Raw genomic sequence first — 19,195 nt, 5'->3', positions numbered from 1 at the left:
CCTGGGGGTCAGAGAATGAACCTAATGCAAGAACAACCGTGGGATTCTTAGGGTGATATTTTCGAGTAGGTTTAAGGAAATCTCTGACTTACTAACAAATAGAAATACTGGACTCAAAATAAAAATAAAGCAAAAATAAAAGCAGCAGAAGCCGAAGCTGTGTGACCGATTGCACGTTGTGAATCATGTTGGTGAACACTGCCCTCCCAGGCTGCTGAGGATCTCTGATAACGGGAGGCAGATGGGTGGAGGAGGCTCACACAGCTCCGTCATCTCCACCTCTCCACGACACCTCGGCTATAACGGGGTCTTCATAGCACCTATGCCATCATGGGAGTGAAAATTGCCTGTGAAGTAGCCTATGAATATCTCATTCACACCACATCCGATTGGGGACATAGATTTCACAATATAGAGCCAACAGAAGAGGTTTGTACTGTTAAATAAACGCACATTACAAAACATAATTATCCAAGTATAGATCAAGAGTTTACAGATGCTACAGGCTCTATGGTAGAAATTAAGATCCCTGTCACGTTCTGTATCCTGATTGAGGTGAGCCAGTTTCAGTTAAAGCTACGGTAGGACATTTATTTAACATTGAGGAAATATTTGTTTAATACTCTTAACATCCTGACAAACAATAAATTGCATGTTCTGACTACAAAATCTGGTGTCTGTGGCTGGCACAGGCCTGTGAAAACCCTGTCCAATAATTTAATTCGGCTCAAATGAAATGATTGACGACTACCCGGCTAACGGAGGCTAGCAGACCTATTGCTAAAGGTACTGAGCTAGTCATGTTTTGGGGGCGTGGCTTTGGAGGAAGGCCTAAAGGGAGCGATGGAATTATTTTTTCACACCATACTTTCAAAATCAACCTTACTTCGGCCGGTTGCCTACCTCAGCTTTAAACGAAGCGGTAAACTCACACAATCATTGATGTCATAGTCAGTGTTGATGTTCTGTCTGATCACACACACACACACACGGTAAGACATCCAGGCTGTTCAGATGGAATGATTTATTCATAATCATGGTAGCATAATTAAACAATGAACATCGAAAGCACTGACGTTTGAACCCGAGGCCTCCCCCACTCAGCATGCACCACCCGCCCTGGACGACCCGGAGGCGGTCACCCAGCGCGCCCCCTGCCTCCGGGACCCTGCCCCCCCTCCCTTCCAAGTCCTTCAGATGTCAGTTCTCGGTCCGTTTTTTTTTTTCTTCCTTGTTCACTTTGAGTAGTTTTTTTTTTTTAATCCTTTAAATATATTTTAATATAAAAAGCCCACATTTAACGACTCGACCGCGTTAGTGAACTGTTTCTCCCCCCGTCCCTTACCCCCAGGGATCCAACATGGCGGCCGGCGGGACGCCTCCCCCATGTCTCCCCCGTCTCCCTGTGGATGCTCTCTTTAACGGGGGAGGAGGGGGGAGGAACAGGGAGGGGGAGGGGGGGGGCTCATCGATAAATGTCCCTGATCAGCCGTGATGCAACAGAAGAACACAACAACACAATGAAAAAAGATCCATAAAAAATAATGAACTTAAAAAAAGGAACGAGCGAATCGTCTGATGGGCGAGCGAGGGAAGTCTGATGCTCTGGACTGGAGGCACTTTGGCTCAGCGAGAAGGCCCCCACCTGGACGCACACACACACACACCTGGACGCACACACACACCTGGACACACACACACACACCTGGACACACACACACACACACACACACACCTGGACACACACACACACACACACACACACACACACACAACGCAGGGGGTGTTGATGGTGTCTGGACTGAGGGACTGCATGGGGGGGGTGTAGTAGGGGACATTGTAAGCATGCAGCAGCATGTCTTGGCACGTGGGGCTGTGGGGCAGATGGAGGCGGAGCTAGGGGTCCCGGTCATGTGGTGGAGGAAGAAAAGGCCAGCCTCCCCTCCTCCTCCTCCTCATCTTCATCATCAACGCCGTGTGTCCACAAGAGGAGGGAGGAGCGCAGACACAACTTAAAAAAACACCTTGATCCAAAAAGAAGATCAACCTGGAGTGAGTGAAGAAGAGTGATGCAGAAAGAGAGAGAGAGAGAGAGAGGGCGGGACAGAGAGAGAGAGAGTGAGGGAGGGAGAGGTGGAGAGCACGGTGACCCCCTCTCCGAGCGCGGGGCACCCTCCTGGCTGAAGCTATACGACACCGACAGGAAAAACAGTCTTTTCGTTGCTAATGGAAGCAGAGGGGGGATGGCTAACAGGCAGGGGTTGGCCAGGGGAGAGAGAGGGGGGAGGGAGGGAGGGAGTCCCCACGGGGCAACAGCGTGGTTACAGGTAGTGCTGTGCCGGGCTACGTCCGGTCTCCTCCCCCTCCTCCTGCTGCTCCTCCTCCCTGGGTCTCTCCTCCTCCTCCTCCTCCTCCTCACAGGTACAGCTCCTTGGCCCGGATGTGCTTGAGCTTCTCCCCCAGCATGTGGAAGCTGGGCCGCACGGCCGCGTCCAGGGTCCAGCACTGCTTCATCAGGTCGTACACCACTGGCGAGCAGCCCTCAGGGGCGTCCATCTTATAGCCCTTCTCCACCCGGGGCACCACGTCCTTCAGCGGCTGAGAGGGATAGAGAGGCAGAGAGACAGAGGCCGAGAGCAGAGAGCAGAGAGAGAGAGGCCGAGAGCAGAGAGCAGAGAGAGAGAGGCCGAGAGCAGAGAGAGAGAGGCAGAGAGCAGAGAGAGAGAGGCCGAGATCAGAGAGCAGAGAGAGAGAGGCAGAGAGCAGAGAGAAAGAGAAAGAGACACAGAGAGAGACAGAGAGATAGGCAGAGAGCAGAGAGAGAGGCAGAGAGCAGAGAGAGAGAGGCCGAGAGCAGAGAGCAGAGAGAGAGAGGCAGAGAGCAGAGAGAAAGAGAAAGAGACACAGAGAGAGACACAGAGAGAGAGGCCAAGAGCAGAGAGCAGATAGAAAGAGAAAGAGACAGGGAGGAAGGCAGAGAGAGAGAGGCCAAGAGCAGAGAGCAGAGAGAGAGAGGCCGAGAGCAGAGAGAGAGGCAGAGAGCAGAGAGAAAGAGGCCGAAAGCAGAGAGCAGAGAGAGAGAGGCCAAGAGCAGAGAGCAGAGAGAAAGAGACATGGAGAGAGACAGAGGCAGAGATTGAAAACAGGGAAGAGCGAGTATTTATTATTTCACAAAATGTATAAATGTGTGCGTTGACTTTTGACCCTTTTAACTATTAGATAAAAAATAATAGATATAGAATAATATGTATTTTTTTTATAGGTGTTTTGATTTGTGAAATTTGGTCACAAATCTGAGCCAGCCAGAGAGGGCAACAGAGAGCCAGATCCAGATGGGGACGGACTGAAAAGACCCTTCTGGGAGGGTGAGTCCTCGATAAAGCACGCCCTCTGCTGGTCCTCAGAGGGTTTGACCCGCCTGGTCCGGCCTGGGAACACTTCTCCGTGTTTACTGCGCTGATGCTCATGAATGCACTATGGATAATGCATCTACGGCTACAGAGGAACGTGGTAGATATTCATGTTAAGTTAACCCAGGGCCCACTAAGCTGTACCGCCACAGTATCATAAATAACCTTGGCCCATTAAGAGTGATTGTGTAGAGACTGTACCTGGGATTAAGGGCTATATAAACAGTCAATGTGCGCGGGTGTGGGTCATCCATGCTGTGTTTAACCTCTATGTACGCAGATGGAAAGACGCTTCAAAGACACCCCAGCCACATTAACCAATATAGTTTATTTATTTATGTATATCAAATGGCCAACAGGTTCTTGGCAGAACAGAGAGCTCCTACTTACAATTCTGGGATAAGGCACGCGCCCAAAGGAATAGATCTCCCACAGCAAGATCCCATAACTCCAGACGTCCGACTTGGTGGAGAAGCGCTGCAGGGCGAGACAAAAGGGACAAAGGCTGGCTGTGAATAAAGAGCAGGCAAACTCCTGGAGTCAACGTTCTTGAGCCGGCATCGTCACCACGGTCAACGTTCAAAACACGGTTAATATCAAACACCCATGTTTTTAAAGTATAACTATACAAGTGGAAATTGACATTCAAGAACTGACTTGCAGAATGACCTGTCCTCATGAATAAAAATCTACAATCACCAAACTAGAATACATAATGGAAAATGGACCGCATTTATACAGCGCTTTTCTCTGGGGGGCTCGGGTCAGGGGTTTTTCATAAATATATGGCCTGTTAAGCCCTTTGAGACTGTACCTGTGAAAAAGGGCTGTAAAAATGAAATTGAATTGAAAATTTAATTATAGCCTCATATTGTGGCTCTGACAATGGGGATGTGGTAGCCCAGCTATTGCCAGACCAAGCTCAATCTTAGATTGCACTTTGGTCTGGAGAAGCTGCTGTACTTTTCTTCAGCACAAGAGGCGTGATCAACGGGCCTAGTTCAAATGACTCTGTACGCAATTGGCTGCTTGCCGTGGCTTCCCTGTCGTCATTGTTTTAAACCAGCCAATAGCGCGCCAGGGGGAAAAGCCAGCTTGGTGATTGGCTCCCGCAAATTGTATCGAAACTAGAAAGAAATGCATTGCTCTTCTCCAGACCCCCGAACTCAAATAGCCGGCAGAATGGGCGGGGCTACCCAGTCTAGGGATGCTGCATATGGTGGGCCTGACTGAGACGCTCAACGGATCAACGCATACACAATGGGTGTGACTTGAGGACCAGAACCGGTCCGAGGCAGTCGGTGAGGGGTGGGGGGGCCCACCTTCTCTCGGAGGGCCTCGGGGGAGGTCCACTTGACGGGCAGCTTTGCCGTGTCCTGCGTGGACGACGCCTCCTTGGTCAGACCGAAGTCGCTGACCTTGGCGATGTGCTCGTCCGACACCAGCACGTTGCGCGCCGCCAGGTCCCGGTGGACGAAGTTGTTGGCCTCAAGGTACTCCATGGCCTCACACACGTCACTGGGAGAGGGAGAGGGGGAGAGGGAGAGAGGGAGAGAGGGAGAGAGAGGGACAGAGAGAGAGAGACAGAGACAAAGACAGAGAGGGTGAGGATGAGGGACAGAGAGAAAGAGAGACAAACACACAGAGGGAGATGATGAGAGATAGAGGGAGAGACACATAGAGAAACAGAGACAGAGGGAGAGAAAGACAGGGAGGGAGAGAGAGAGGGAGAGACAGAGACAGAGACAGAGACAAGTCAAGACATTGACCATCAACAACTATTTGAGACATGTCTTCAACTCTGAACATACGTGACAGCGTATTGATTGTGGAGAACTTTGATGACTGGAAAGGAGAAACGACCAAATCCTTTCCTAACCATTTACACCCTCCCATGAGTGGTGGGTTTCTGCCGCTGGTTAAACCCATCACACAGAGCTGTTGTATTCCTCACACTGGCTGAAGCTGTGAATCTTCAGGCAGATAATTGCAAAGGACTATTGAAGTCTTTCTTATGTACATGCCAGATGAACCAATGAGCCCATGGCTCAAAAGAGCGACTGACTGCTGAGTGCTGATCAGACGACCCGGTTCAGAGAGTCTAGCGGCGGAGGGAGGAGGGAACTCACAGGGAGAATTTGAGTAGACAGTCCCCGTCCAGGACGGTCCGTCCTCTGGACCGCAAGTAGTCCACTAGACTGCCCTGTGGACAGGAAGCACGGGGGTGAGCACATCACCGCTGATACCAGCGGACAACACGATAACTGATAGATCTACTTTATACCACCTTAAACGGTTCTTTAGGAAAGGGAAATTACATGGCTTTTATTTTATACCACCTTAAACATTTCTATATAAAATAAGCCAAAATTGCGTGGATTTATTTGAAAAAATAAATGATTCCATCATAGGATCTGACCTCTGAGGGGCCATGGACTAAGAGGCAAAGTAGAAACGTCTACAACTCAGAATGTCCTAATCTAGCCCGCTTTGAGAGAAAACTAGACGGATGGAGATGGTCCGTTCCATCTTCTGGTCTACGTCAGGAGACGTAGGAGGAGAGCAGCTTGGTGGGGGGGGGGGGGGGCTCTGACCTTGGCCATGTACTCCGTGACGATGTAGAGACTGCCCCGCTCCTCCACTATCACCCCGAGCAACTGCACCAGGTTGTTGTGCCTCAGCTGTCTGTGGAGGAAGACCCCGAGGTCAAAGGTCAGGGGTGGAACCATCAACAACAACAACAACAAACAGACACTTCAGCTGTTTACCGCTTCTGTTGATGTGATATTTCATCTCTGCATGAAGAGCGAGAGCCAAGCACGCTATTCCTGTACTCAGAAGTCCTTTCACATGGTTGTGTTTTTTCTAGTCTTGTGGCTAGGGTGTTTGCCTCCAAGGCGTAAAAGGTTCTAGGGTTGAATCCCAGTGCCCACCAAAGGCCTAACTCCAACCCGCGTCTGAAGGATTTTATATCTCAACTGCCGCTAAGTTTATTTGGATACAAGCGACCGCTAAGAGACCCATGTTAAGATTAAACTAAACAGTGTATGTGTTAAGACAGTTGAATAACTAAATAGTATATGTCTTAACACATTGAAATAACTAAACAGTGTATGTGTTAAGAAGGTTTAATAACTGAATAGTATATGTGTAAAGACAGGAACATGTTCACTGGAAGACACCGCCTTGTGTGTGTTTTGTGTTTACAGGTTTTATTTAAAGTGGGCCACAGCACAGCGGGGGTCTTACGTCATGACGGAGGCCTCAGCGATGAAGGCCTGCGCCGTGGCGTCGTTCTTAATGCACTTCACTGCCACCTTGGTCCCCCTGTAGTCTCCAACCATGACGTCTGAGACACACACACACACACACACACACACACACACTTAAAAGCTATAGGTGCCAACTGACATCGATTCCCAATCATGCCTTCATACCCTCGCTGAGTACATTTAAAGCGCTGTTATCCACGCAGAGCTGAGTACAGCTGAGCTCTCCCAGGTAAAGCTGTGATGGGGGAGGCTCTCCGCACGACTCATCTGCCTTACTGATACACACCTAATGGTGTTGAGTAAATGTTCATAAAACGTTCATAACACCAACCTCCGCCCACGCACCATTCTACTTAACAGAGCAGAATGTATTTAGCAGAGAAGTAAGAACTGCAGAACAGCGTGACGGCTGTCTCACCCCTACAGTAAATATTCCCTTTGGTTTGTCGTGACACTAAGCAGAGCTCTCCCCAGAACCCGTCCTGCCCCAGCAGACGCCTTTACCTCCGAACTCTCCTTTCCCGATAGTCTGGATGAGTTTCAGCTCCTTCCTGTTTAGAGACCAGCCGCCTGCAGAGAGAGAGACAAAAACCATCAGTCCTCAACACTGACCCTCACGCCTCTGAAGTTCAACCCAACAGCGACCACGCAGAGAAGGCGGTCGCCATGTCACACATCAAGCCGGCCGGGATCTTCTGGATCTCTTCCAGACGTAGTGTGTGTGTGGTGTGGCTTTTAATGCAAGGATGCCCGGGTGGGAGGGGCCGGGTCATCCCAGTGGACCACTGCCCTGCAAGTAGCCCCTCAGAGTTAACGTTCACAGGACTCTCAGGCAAAGCGGTAGAATCCAGTGTGACTGATTCAGTGTAACTGCAGCATCCGCCGTGCTTCAACACCCAGGTTTGAACACATGGGTGTTGCAGTTTCACTTGGCAGCGACTGTCAACAGTCGGCCATTAACGGGGAAACCAAGCTTGTCGTGAAAAGAAGAAGGAAAAAGAAGAAGAGAGAGAGAAGACGTGACATTAAGAGTCATCTAAGACCCTCCGTGTCCTGAAGGGAGCGATCACACAGAGGTTAATACTCTTGATTGACGCTCTTCAGGCTGGGATCAGGGTAATTCTTAAGGGTGTTCAGGCACACCCAACAAACAACAGCGTGCGTGACGACAGCGTACGTGGGTCCGGTGTCTAAGAGAGGTGGGTGTTGCTGCCCTTCAGAACCACGTTAGTGGCCGTCAGCCGTTCAGATCAGCGTGTGGGTAAGCCTTGATTACCCAGAGGACTAGTGTTAGTGGAGCTTAGGACGGGCATCATCCCCCTGGCAGCTGTGTGTGTGTAGAGCAGTATACGGCCGAGGCGTGTGCGTTTCAGTGTGTGTGTGTGTTCTCTTTAGGGATGTCCTTCTATATGCCCTTACATGCCAACCTCTAAGCGTGACATTGTGTGTGTGTGTGCCTGCGCATTTGTGCACGCACAAGAACAGTGCGAGTCTGAGGTTAGTGTGTGTGTTTGTATGCATGCATAAGCGTGCGAGAGGATGCAAGTGTGTGTGAAAGTGTGCATTTGTGTATGCACAAGGAGAGAGTGCGTCAGGTTTGTGTGTGTGTGCACGAGGAGTGTGTCGTGGGTGTGTGTGTGTGTCAGGTGTGTGTGTGTGTGTGTGTGCATCAGTTGTGTGTGTGTGTGTCTCAGGTGTTTGTGTGTGTCTCAGGTGTTTGTGTGTGTTCTTACTCCTGGAGAACTCGTCCTGCGCCGCCACCGTTCCCTCCATCAGCTTGGGCTTGATCAGCTTGGTACACAAGCCGTCGGCGTCTTTGGTGTAGTGCTGCAGGCGGACACACACACACACACACACACACACACACACACAGAGTTAGTTCACCAGTCCCTGTTGGAGACGTGTCGACTCTACAGGCGGGGGGAGCGAGGTGGGGTTTGGGTGGAGGTGCAGCCGCTGTGAACTCAGTGTTCCTCTGGGACGACGGAGCTGAAGTGACGCGGGGTCAGGACGGATTAGTCCTGAGACCGCGAGGACCTCGGCAGAACCTCAGCTCCTCTCCACAGGTCTCAGGAGACGCACATCGAGACCGTGGGAGATGCATAGGTACAAGACAAGGTGCAAGACGAGGAATGGAACAAAGCAACGTTGGGCCTGTTAAGGGCCCGGCCGGCAGGCCGCACTTCAAATATGAGTGGTCTAGTGCCGAGTCACAACACAGTACAGGCCTACATCTCCCATGATGCACTTTGGGACATAAAGATGGAGATGTTTGCACTTCCTGCACAATTTATGTTCTGTATGCAGACTTATTAACCACAGACGGTTCTTAAGTGTGTGTGTGCGTGCGTGGGTGTGTATTTCGTTGTAGGTTTATCGTTCTATATCGGAGCTCAAGGTCGCGTTGCGCCCACGCAGAGGGGGGGGGGGGGATTAACGCAGCACCCAGCAAAGGGGCGGGGGTTTTTGACGGGGATCAGTGGGTGAAAGGTCAGCCCTTGTGGTCTCTATCCCCCCCACGGATCCACGACCATATCCGCCCACAGCCAGTCCTCCGTCTGAAGATGGTCGCGGTGCGGTGTGAGGTTCATATTGACGCAAGATCAAAATAGAAGCGGACCTATCGACCCAGTATCAGACCACCCCTCCTATACTGAACCCTTCCCACCACACACCCCCGTCACCTGGAGAGGGGGGGAAGAAGAGACATGGAGGAGGAGGTGAGAGGAAGCGCGGGAGAGGGATTAAGACGTTCGAAGATCTAGAGGAGGATCAATAATAACATACAAATCTGATGCAAGATTCAGATTTTGGAGAAAGCGAGAAAGGTAGACAGACAAAGAGAGAGAGAGGCAGACAGACGGACAGACAGACAAAGAGACAGACAGACAGAGAGGTAGACAGAGAGAGACAGAGAGAGAGAGAGAGAGAGCGAGCGGATGGTGTAATTCAGAGTGAACAGCCAGGAGATTGATCGTGGCTCTTAAGCAGGTGCTCCAATGGTGTAATATGTTTAATTAATGCAGTAGCATACACCTCCCAGAACCATGCTTGGCGTCCTGGCAGAGAGGGGCATGGGGGGGGGTTAGGTTATTCATGCTCCATGACTTCCTGCTGGGTCCAGTCGAAGAAGGCGCGCCGTTTTAGAAGGATTCCCGACGCGGCGTCGCCCCGCTGTGTGAAACGGAACGGTTGAACGTCTTCAAACACATCAGCAGCGCTGGGTGGCGTCGTGGCTTTGGTCTTCTACATAGTCTCCAGCCACCCTAATTAGACGCTCCCGCTCATGTGCAGAGATTTCAAACGTAGAAATTACATCATAAACCGAGTCAAACATTAGCCTGAATCGTGGGAAATTCAAGGAAATGACGCTCTACTTTGAAGGGTTTCCTTCTGCTCCGGGAGTTCAAAGCTCACATTCTGTAGCCGTTACAAACTCAATGTGCCATGAAGATGTCAGGGAGAAATGCAAATGAACCCTCAGTGTATAATATTAATATATTTATTACTTGTGGCAATGTTACCCTCTTATTCATTCATAAAAACAAACTAGTAGTTTTTAAAATACACTTTGATTCTTAAATTGAATATGTATTGATTGGGATTTTAAACGGGAGATATCTAAATAAACTGGACTGCTTAAAATAATGATATTTAAGTATTAAACAGACGCAACTAATTAATTGTAATTCCGTTGCTTCAATGAGTTAATGTTGTAGCTTTTAGTTTTAACCACCAGTGGGCAGCAGAGTGCTGAAACAGAACTTCCTTCTAGAATATACACCAATTACACATCAAGTCATTAAGACCAGCGCTGCCAAGATGCTGATTATGCACAGTATCAGTGGTCACAGACCAGTTCCTTACTATTGCCAAAGGTTTATCTAAATGCAGTAAAATAAATCTGTATTTCACACTGGCTTCCAGCAGAACACCCATGTAGTATTGTGATTATTCATAGTAGCAGCGTCTTGTACGGTTCACCCCTAGCTACCCACTCACGCTTCATGTCCAACGCCTTCTTAATGCACAGAGCCGGGCAGACATCAGGGTGCCTGTATTACCCTCAAAGAAGGCTCCACAATGCTCAAATCCCCTCCATGTAGAAAACATCACCGTAATTTACATTTACATTCAGGGCATTTAGCAGACGCTTTTAACCAAAGCGACTTACAACAAGTACATTTGTCAGAAGAAGGGAAACAATATAGCGCTTTCGGTACAGTAAGGATGTTCATAGAACCAAGTGCCAAGCACTAACAACCGCTAGGTTAACCCATTTCCCGCATACACGATAGCTAGGATAAGATGATACACAATGCCACGTACTATTTTTAAGTGTCAGGACCTACAACATACAATAAGTGTGTACATTAAGTGCCAGGATGTACAACATACAATAAGTATGTACTACTTTTCGGTTTGAATCTGTTCCCCATCCGTCACTTTGTGTTTTTGAAGCGGGTAAACGGATCTGCGACTGCGTTTATAACCCCGACCCGAGAACAGACTTGAACCTCTCCCAGTATCAGCCCTCTGCCTTGACGGGTGCCTTACCCAGCCCAGCCCTGGACTGGTTCCTCTGCATTGTGGGGTGGGGGGGGGGAAGGGCGGTTAGGCAACAGCAGCGTGGCCCACGTCGACACAAAGAGGAATGCCAGGAATCCTCTCTCAGCCTACTATGGAGCGCAGAGACGGAGATGACAAGGGAGGAGAAGGGAAGAAAAGAGCGAGATGAAAAGGAGGCGGGCGAGAGAAGGGCGCCAATACGTCCAGCAGGAGGCGAGAAACAAAAAGCGAGAAACAAAAGAAAAGGGAAATGAGAGGGGACAGACGACAGGCGTGTAGTGAGGGCCCGGCCCGGGGGCCCAATGTGGAGCCAGTGAACGCCTTCTGGTGCGTAAGGTGGGAAGACCCTTTGATCACCTGCCTCCTTCACCGCTCTCAGAGAGGGAGAGCAACGTGAGCGGATCTCAACAGCCTTAAAGAGCCAGTGAGCCCAATGGTTCAGCTGGAATGATCTTAAAGAGCCGGCTTGACTACGTATCAATCTTAAGAAACAAACCAGCTCCATTTTGGTCATTCCGGTTTCACAAATACCACAATCCCCCTGTTTCTTTTCCATTGATTAATCTAGAATTGATAATACAACTAAAATATGAAACAGAGAAAAACGCTCATAACACGCCATCCAAAGTGCTGTTTGCCTTAAACAAGTTTAAATATTTGAATCCGGTGTTCATGTAAATGTCATTGAAACTTGTTAAATACGGAAATTGGATTTCAGATTTTCTTTTCATGGTGACAGGAAATATAATTGAAGAAACATTAAGAATGTCAGAAAATAATGAGGACCCCGGGCAAACATGTGCCCTTTAGTTACAAAGAAATACGGCTGACATTATAAACCTGAGGGCAGTAAAACGTTGTCTTTTACACGCGTGTAGCATGTTAACATGATGAAGGGTCTCTGGAACAGGGAGGACATGTGTAGCAGAGCAAGGTACTGGTCCACCATGAAGAGAATTACTCTCTTTCTCTTCTCCTGTATACATTCCAGTAGTGAAGAAATATGTAAAAAACAAAAACAGTCCTGACCCCTCAAAGTCGAGACCCAGTCAACGCTGGGTCAATATTTCTTCACCACGGGCAGATAACAAAGCACCCTGCCCTTAACTGCAGCCTGACCAAAGCACAACTAACCCGGATACGTCTCGTGTTTTCAAAATCACCCAGATGGACACCGTTAAAATCTGCATAAAAGACTGCATTAAAAAAACAACAGGATCACCGTAACCCTGAATAAAAAAACAATGCCGGATTTGCCCCCTGATGGAAATAACAAATCACAAACGGGTGAATGAATGGATGAATGAGTGAGTGAATGAATGAGTGAATGGATGGGATTTAGCACCGACAGACATAACCAGATAAAGCTGGCTTTGGGGCCTGCCAGACGGGACTCGACTCCGTCTCTCACCTCCACGAGCTGCATGAGGTTGCCAAAGAACTCCTCCTCGTCGATGCTGAGCTTGCCGTTGTGGTAGATGATGCGGTAGTGCTCCACCTTGCTGTCGCAGCTGACGCAGAGGGTGTAGTCGCCCGGGTAGTTGGTGCTCTCCCTCACCAGGAACAGGCCCGTCTCCGGGGGGTACAGGAGCCGCTCAGCCTGCTCCCTCGTGATCTTACCATGGAACCACCTGGGGAGGAGGAAGGAGGTAGAATGAAGAAGGGGGGAGGAAGGAGAAGGAGTAGAGGGAGGAAGAGGAGGAGGAAGAAGAGGAGAAGGAATAAGAACACAAGTCTGAACCCCAGGCCGGCCCAAGCGTATCCCTGCCCATGTACCGTTGAGCCAGCACTACTGACCAACGGTGCTAACCCAGTTCTCGGTTGCTCTGGATCCAAGGTTTCAGTTTCTGCCAGAAATGCCACTGAGCCCCGCACACGTCTCAGAGAGGAGAGGTGAACCCCCCATGGAAAGGGGGGGGGAATGTTGTACTACACACGGGCTGTCCCGGTCTGTTCTGCTTCAGCAGGAGAGTCGGTGTGGGGGGGGGGGGGGGGGGGGGGGGGGAGACCAGAAGACAGTACCTGACCTAAAACAACAGGAAACAGTGCTCCCAACACACCGCTAAACGAGCTCAAACGCATAACAGGAAGCTGAGCGAACAGGAACACGGCGGTGGGGCCGTCTGGCAGGACGCTCAGAGCTACGCTTACCCCACGGTAGCGGCTGGGAGCTAGGCTAACCCCATCGTAGCGGCTGGGAGCTAGGATCATAAACTGCAGCAATTTATGCTTCTTTTGGAAACATAAGAAGAAGAAAGGACAATAACATTAGCTAGCTAATCTCCTCTGCAAAACACCACTTCATACTGCTATGATCAGATATAAATAAATAAATAAAATAAATGAAATATATCTATATATATATCGTACAAGCATGAATTAACCCTGGTCACACATCAAATCATGCGTTCAAATTTCAACGAGACTTCTTAAGGATTCCATCCCCGTTTCGATGAAGGTCGCCATGTTCGACGTCTGGTCGGAGCTCTGAAATTATCGCTGAACATCCTTTTCTCAAGGTTGCTTTGAAAGCAGTCTAGACCAACACCCCCTCTGCAGCAACAGGGATACCCCCCGTCCCCCACGGACCCCCCGAGTCGACCCGGGCGGCACCGGCCACACCAGGTGATTTATGTATTGCAATATCAGCCGAGCGAGACGACTGCACCAGTGCCACGCAGCGCAGTCAGCAGTGAACATCACAGTGTGATGTGGCCAGAGGGGCCGCGGGGCTGCAGCCATCGGTACGGGGTATGAGTGGAAGGCTTTCTGGGAACGCTGGCGTTACACATCGCGTTACGCCTCTCTTCCCCTGAATTAGACGTTGACCTTTACTCATATTTTTAGCTGCCATTTTGTCCCTTCCCGTATGCATAATATATGTATCCTGAACGTTACTAAATATACATTTCAAATGTTGTCAGCGTTGCAGGTTTTTGGCTTCTCATCCAATATGAGGGCCCCCCCCCCCCCCCCCCCCCCCCACAGGCCAGAGCCACAGGCAGAGGAGATCAAAGGACCACCGTCAGGAGGAGAGGACGTGTGAACCGGCCCCGCCAACCAACCCCCCCAGCAGCAGCGTGGGACAGACGGTGGCAGAGACGCCCACGGCGGGGGCCGTCTGTCAGGCCGGCTGGCCAGTGGGCGCTAATTAACTTATTGATTCTCCCCGGCTTCCTCCTCCTCCACCTCCCTGTAGAGACAGAGCGGTGCAGAGCGTAGCAGAGAGGAGCAGAGCGTGTGCCCCAAGTGCGGGGGACCAAGAACGTTGGGGCTCGCTGCTACAAGGTACACCATGACCCTGGTCTCCGGCGCCAGCAGCACCACACCCACACCCAGCCATCGCCCGTGGCTGCGGATGAACGTTTGAGTGCCAGCCTTCTGAGTCACCACTCAGATATGAACTTCCTCTTTTCCACAGCCATTTCCCCCAGCTCGCCTTTCCATCAAAACACAGCACATTTACATGTTCAGTTTGTCAGTTCCCCACAAGCGGAGCGCTAACCCGCGACGATGACATAATCACAGCCCCCCCCCCCCCCCCCCCCCCCCCCCACCGAGATGTTTCTGCTCCCCCCTCGCCGGGCCGGCACCCAGCTGGCTCGTGGGTTTGCTCACTTTCACATGATCCACTCAAATCCCCACGGATCAAATCAGATACACCGTGTTCACAGCTCGGAACACAACCCAGTGGGCACTGGACGAGGACACCGTCTGCGACGCCAGAGACCGATCCAGACGCCATGGGGGCGCTGTCATTCTGTCCCTTACATCCCCCCCCCCCCCCCCATAAGCCCAATGTCCCCGCCACAGGGAGGCGATAGAGAGCAGCTTAATGAAATAAGAGATATCCAGGAAGCACCAGAGAGATGAGGGGAGTGTGCGTCCGTTTGCACACAGAGCCCCTCTGTTGCCATTATGTAAGGCCGTGTAAAGGGAGAGGTCCTTCCCAGACACATCTGCTAGCAATTCATTACCCAGTCCACGGGCCTTCCCCGGCGAATAGCACTGACTGCAGGGCCCGCGACCCCCGCTGACCCCTATCGCCATGAAACCACCGGCCGGCTATGCGCTGACGTCAGTTGCGGGGGTTTGATGATCAGGAGACGACTCACTTGCTATGCTGGTTCCTGGGCAGGGAGTGAGCTGCCATAACGACACGCTGCCTGACCGTGTGCTATGGGACCGAGTGTCTTGAAAGGGAATCAACCATCCATCCCCAGATAGCTTCTGCGTTCTCCTGGTAGAGTCGTTTAAATCAACAGAAAGCGGATCTCTCTCTAGATCTAATCAGACTAAATGACATTAATATAAATTACCCCAATAGTCACTAGCAGTCGAGTTGGTAAACATTTTAACATTTGACACTTTCCAAATAGTACAAAATGGAAACCATTAGGGCTGTAACGATACACCAACTCACGATTCGGTTTGTATCACAATTTTCAACCCACGGTTCGATACATCCCACGATTTTTTTTAATTTAAAAAGCAGTTTATATAAACAACACTTACATAACAATTAACTTAATGTAACATTTAATAACAAATAATTTGGAACACTGAACAGAAAGAATACAATTAAAGTATAGCAAAATGAATAAATGAATAACCAAAGATTGCAGTTGGAGGATGCTTGCAGGTAGTCAAAAACCCTCAACTAGTTTTGTGGTTTAGGCTTATGTATTTGAAAATATTAATGTCAAATAAATAATAGTAATTTGAATAGTTTGATAGCACTAACCAGCATTCCTGCTAGAAAAATCGTTGCCGGTGAAAGTGACCTGCATAGGTTTAGTTTTCGGTCAAATATCCTATTATCGCTTCTTATTAGGCTATGTAGCTTAAATAATGTCATAATCAGGCCGTATAGAATGCAACATGTTTAATAGACTTACTTTCAAATAGATGGGAAGAAACATGAACGTCTGATTAGCAATAACGAGGCATAGTGTTACGAGTAGCGTATGTGTGTGCGCAAGATTGGCAGTGTGTGTGTGTGTGTGTGTGTGTGTGTGTGTGTGTGTGTGTGTGTGTGTGTGTGTGTGTGTGTGTGTGGGAGTGACGTCAACGAGTGAGTTGACGAGCGCGGAGAGCGAGCGGTAGCGTGTGTGTGTGTCTAGTGAAGAAACAAATGAGTCCGGTAGAATAAAGTACCCAGCCTGTCAATAATCGGTGGCCGCTTCATTCCGACCTATAAGCAGACCAACTGCCGGTCAAAGCACACAAAACACTAGAGACAGGGATCACACAGGCTATTTTTGCGCGCTTGGCCCACTCTGGATAAATGTCGTTCATATCGCATATGAGGACTTCGCAGGCTGTGGAGAGATGCAATCCTCCGTAACCGGAACGCCGTCATCACAGCGAGGGCATCTCGTCGCAGACTTACGGCATCGATAAGAGGAGCGGTGTCAGCAAACTATTATTTAGGCAGATTATTAGCAAATTTCAATTTGACAATTTGACCGGAGAGATTCAATTTTGTCTGGCCTTTAATTTATTACCGGACAACAGAAACCTTGGCACTAACAGCTCATATCACGTGACTGGATCTGGACTCGAGGATAATGGGATTTAGAAAGCGCATGTCGCGCTTCTGCCTTCTCACACCGCAAGACAGGTTCGTGGCTTTGAGTGTCGCGATTTTGGTTTCGAGACGCATATCGTTACAGCCCTAGAAACCATCATTCTGCATTGACATACTTCCAGAGGACCTCCCCGCCGCCATCATAGGTCACCTCCCAACATGTAGCACGGAGCTTTAGAAGAAGCTTCGTGGTAACCATCTCTGGTGGAGATGTGAAACGAAGGCGAGGGTTACACAGCTGCACCACTCTGCCCTCCCACTTCCTGTTTGGTTTCCTTTACACAAGCCTGTCGTTACAGTTCTAACCCTTTGAGTCAACCTGCTGCCCAAACAGAGCGGGCAGGGAAACCCCACCAAGCCCAGCCTCCATCCCCACTAGAGGACCGAGCCCTGAAGACCAGAGGAGATAACATAGTGGGCAGGTCTGGTAATCAGCAGGGATTGGCTTTGAGGCCAGGAGAGTGGGGGTCAGGGTTCAGGGGAACTCACGGCATGAGGCTGAGCTTTCCTCCTGACTTCACGCCTTCTCTCTTCTGGACATAGTTGGCCGGGATTGTGCCCTCTCTGGCCCCCGTGTTCCTCGCTCGGTACCAGTTCGGATCCTGGAGAGAGAGAGAGACGGAGAGAGAAACAGTGAGACAGAGCCACAGACTTTTAGCTGTAGCAATACTTGCACTGCACTGGCGGGCATTTGCTCAAACATAGGGTTACAGCCGACCATCAGGCAAAGGGTATTGCTTCAATCCACAGTTAAGCCAGTCTACTAGCAAGCATCCTTGAGCAATGCCTAACACCTAATTACCCCTACTAACAAACCGAATAACCAAATAACTAACTACTGTGTCTGAATTCCCTGGAAGTCACTTTGGAGAACAGTTTTTGCTGACTACAGTAAATCAGTAAACAGTTCGCTCTCTAGCTGGCTCCCCGGTCTCTCCAGGGACCAGGGAGAGGGTCTGACCGGGGTCTATGCGAGGGTGAAATCTGCGTGGGTGAAATCTGCGAGTGTGAATGGGCCTCGCTCACCCTGGTGACTCCGATGATGGTCAGCACGTCTCCCTTGGCGAAGGGGAGGTCCTGTTCGTTGGTGGCCTGGAAGTTGTACTTAGCTACACACTCTGTGCCAGTGGACCACGGCACCTGAGGGGAACACCAGACTGACGTCAGCAGACAGACGTCAGCACGGGGCTCTGAGGGGCCGTGCATGTGGGCCTTCTTAAACAGGGATTCCATTCAGGTGGGCGATACATGGATGCATATTGTTTCACTTTGTTTAGAAGCACTATGTTATACACATGAACAAATCATACAAGGACGGTTCCTAGTGTAAAATATGATAGAGTATAGTACAAGAATAACATTATTTTTCATATTACATATTACTTCATTTCATTCTAGTTTCTAGCCTTTAACCACACAGAGGCATAATTAAACTCAGTTGGGTCTAAATCGTACCGTTTATGAATTCATAGGAAGACGTTCATTCATATATATATTAATGTGTGAGAAATACCTTTTGAGTACCGCGTGAGATGAATAATTTATTCTGGCCCGGGTCTATTTTCACCCTCTTTCAAAGAACAGATGTGTCTCAATTTAAAGGCGGGCTCTACTCCCCTCAGCGTGGAGCGTCTCTGACCTTGGGAGGCGGTTGCCAGTGGTTACCCGTACTATTGGCCTGATCCGACAGCGAGAGCTTGCTCTTTTTGTTGCCGTGGAGTCTTTAATTGGCCCAGGGGAAGAGCGGCAGCTAGGATGCTAATGTGTAATTATGTGTGAAGGTGAGGCGGCGACGTTGGAGGCTTTGGCTCAGAGACGGTTGATATCAAGGTAACGCAGTGTGTGTGTGTGTGTGTGTGTGTGTGTGTGTGTGTGTGTGTGTGTGTGTGTGTGTGTGTGTGTGTGTGTGTGTGTGTTTATATATATATATAAGGGATAATGCCAGACGAGGTGTCCATTATCAGGAATCAATGGACGACGCGGAGGCCTAAAAATGTATGGTTTCCTCCGTGAAGTCCATTTATTCCTGATAATGGACACCTCGAAGGGCATTATCCCGCTTATACCATGGTTACTTGGCAAAGAAAATAAATTAAGACCATTCATTTATATTTTCATGCGTTTTACAATCCAAATATAACGTTTTTCACAAGCCATAACTTTGTTTCCCTGGTAACGCCTGAGGGTTTGACTAATACCTGGAACATTCATTACCCTCCCGTAAGGTTCTTATGTAACAGAAACGTTGTTCACTCCTCCAGTAAATAGGATGGACCTTAGCTACGACATGGCAGAGAGCTAACGTCATGCATTGTACATATTTATAATTCGAAATTCTCCCAGCCTTTATACCA

General features: G+C 49.5%; 1 protein-coding gene across 1 annotated transcript in view; it reads right to left on the bottom strand.

Moving 5' to 3' along the window:
• Positions 1-1,051: 1,051 nt before the first annotated feature.
• The window catches only part of cskl (c-src tyrosine kinase-like), a 39,174-nt gene continuing 21,030 nt past the window's right edge, over positions 1,052-19,195 (bottom strand). Inside the window, exons 3-13 of the mRNA XM_079737316.1 lie at positions 17,868-17,981; positions 17,331-17,443; positions 12,663-12,882; positions 8,416-8,509; positions 7,187-7,252; positions 6,660-6,759; positions 6,005-6,095; positions 5,540-5,613; positions 4,733-4,928; positions 3,801-3,887; positions 1,052-2,598 (exon numbers count right to left, since the gene is read on the bottom strand). Coding sequence (XP_079593442.1) covers positions 2,416-2,598; positions 3,801-3,887; positions 4,733-4,928; positions 5,540-5,613; positions 6,005-6,095; positions 6,660-6,759; positions 7,187-7,252; positions 8,416-8,509; positions 12,663-12,882; positions 17,331-17,443; positions 17,868-17,981 — 1,338 coding nt within the window. The 3' untranslated portion in view covers positions 1,052-2,415. The remainder of the gene's footprint in view (positions 2,599-3,800; positions 3,888-4,732; positions 4,929-5,539; positions 5,614-6,004; positions 6,096-6,659; positions 6,760-7,186; positions 7,253-8,415; positions 8,510-12,662; positions 12,883-17,330; positions 17,444-17,867; positions 17,982-19,195) is intronic.

Source organism: Pollachius pollachius, assembly GCF_949987615.1.
Source record: "Pollachius pollachius genome assembly, chromosome: 5".
Lineage (NCBI taxonomy): Eukaryota > Metazoa > Chordata > Actinopteri > Gadiformes > Gadidae > Pollachius > Pollachius pollachius.
Note: the sequence above shows the minus strand (reverse complement) of the source record. Positions and strands in the feature narration are given on the sequence as shown.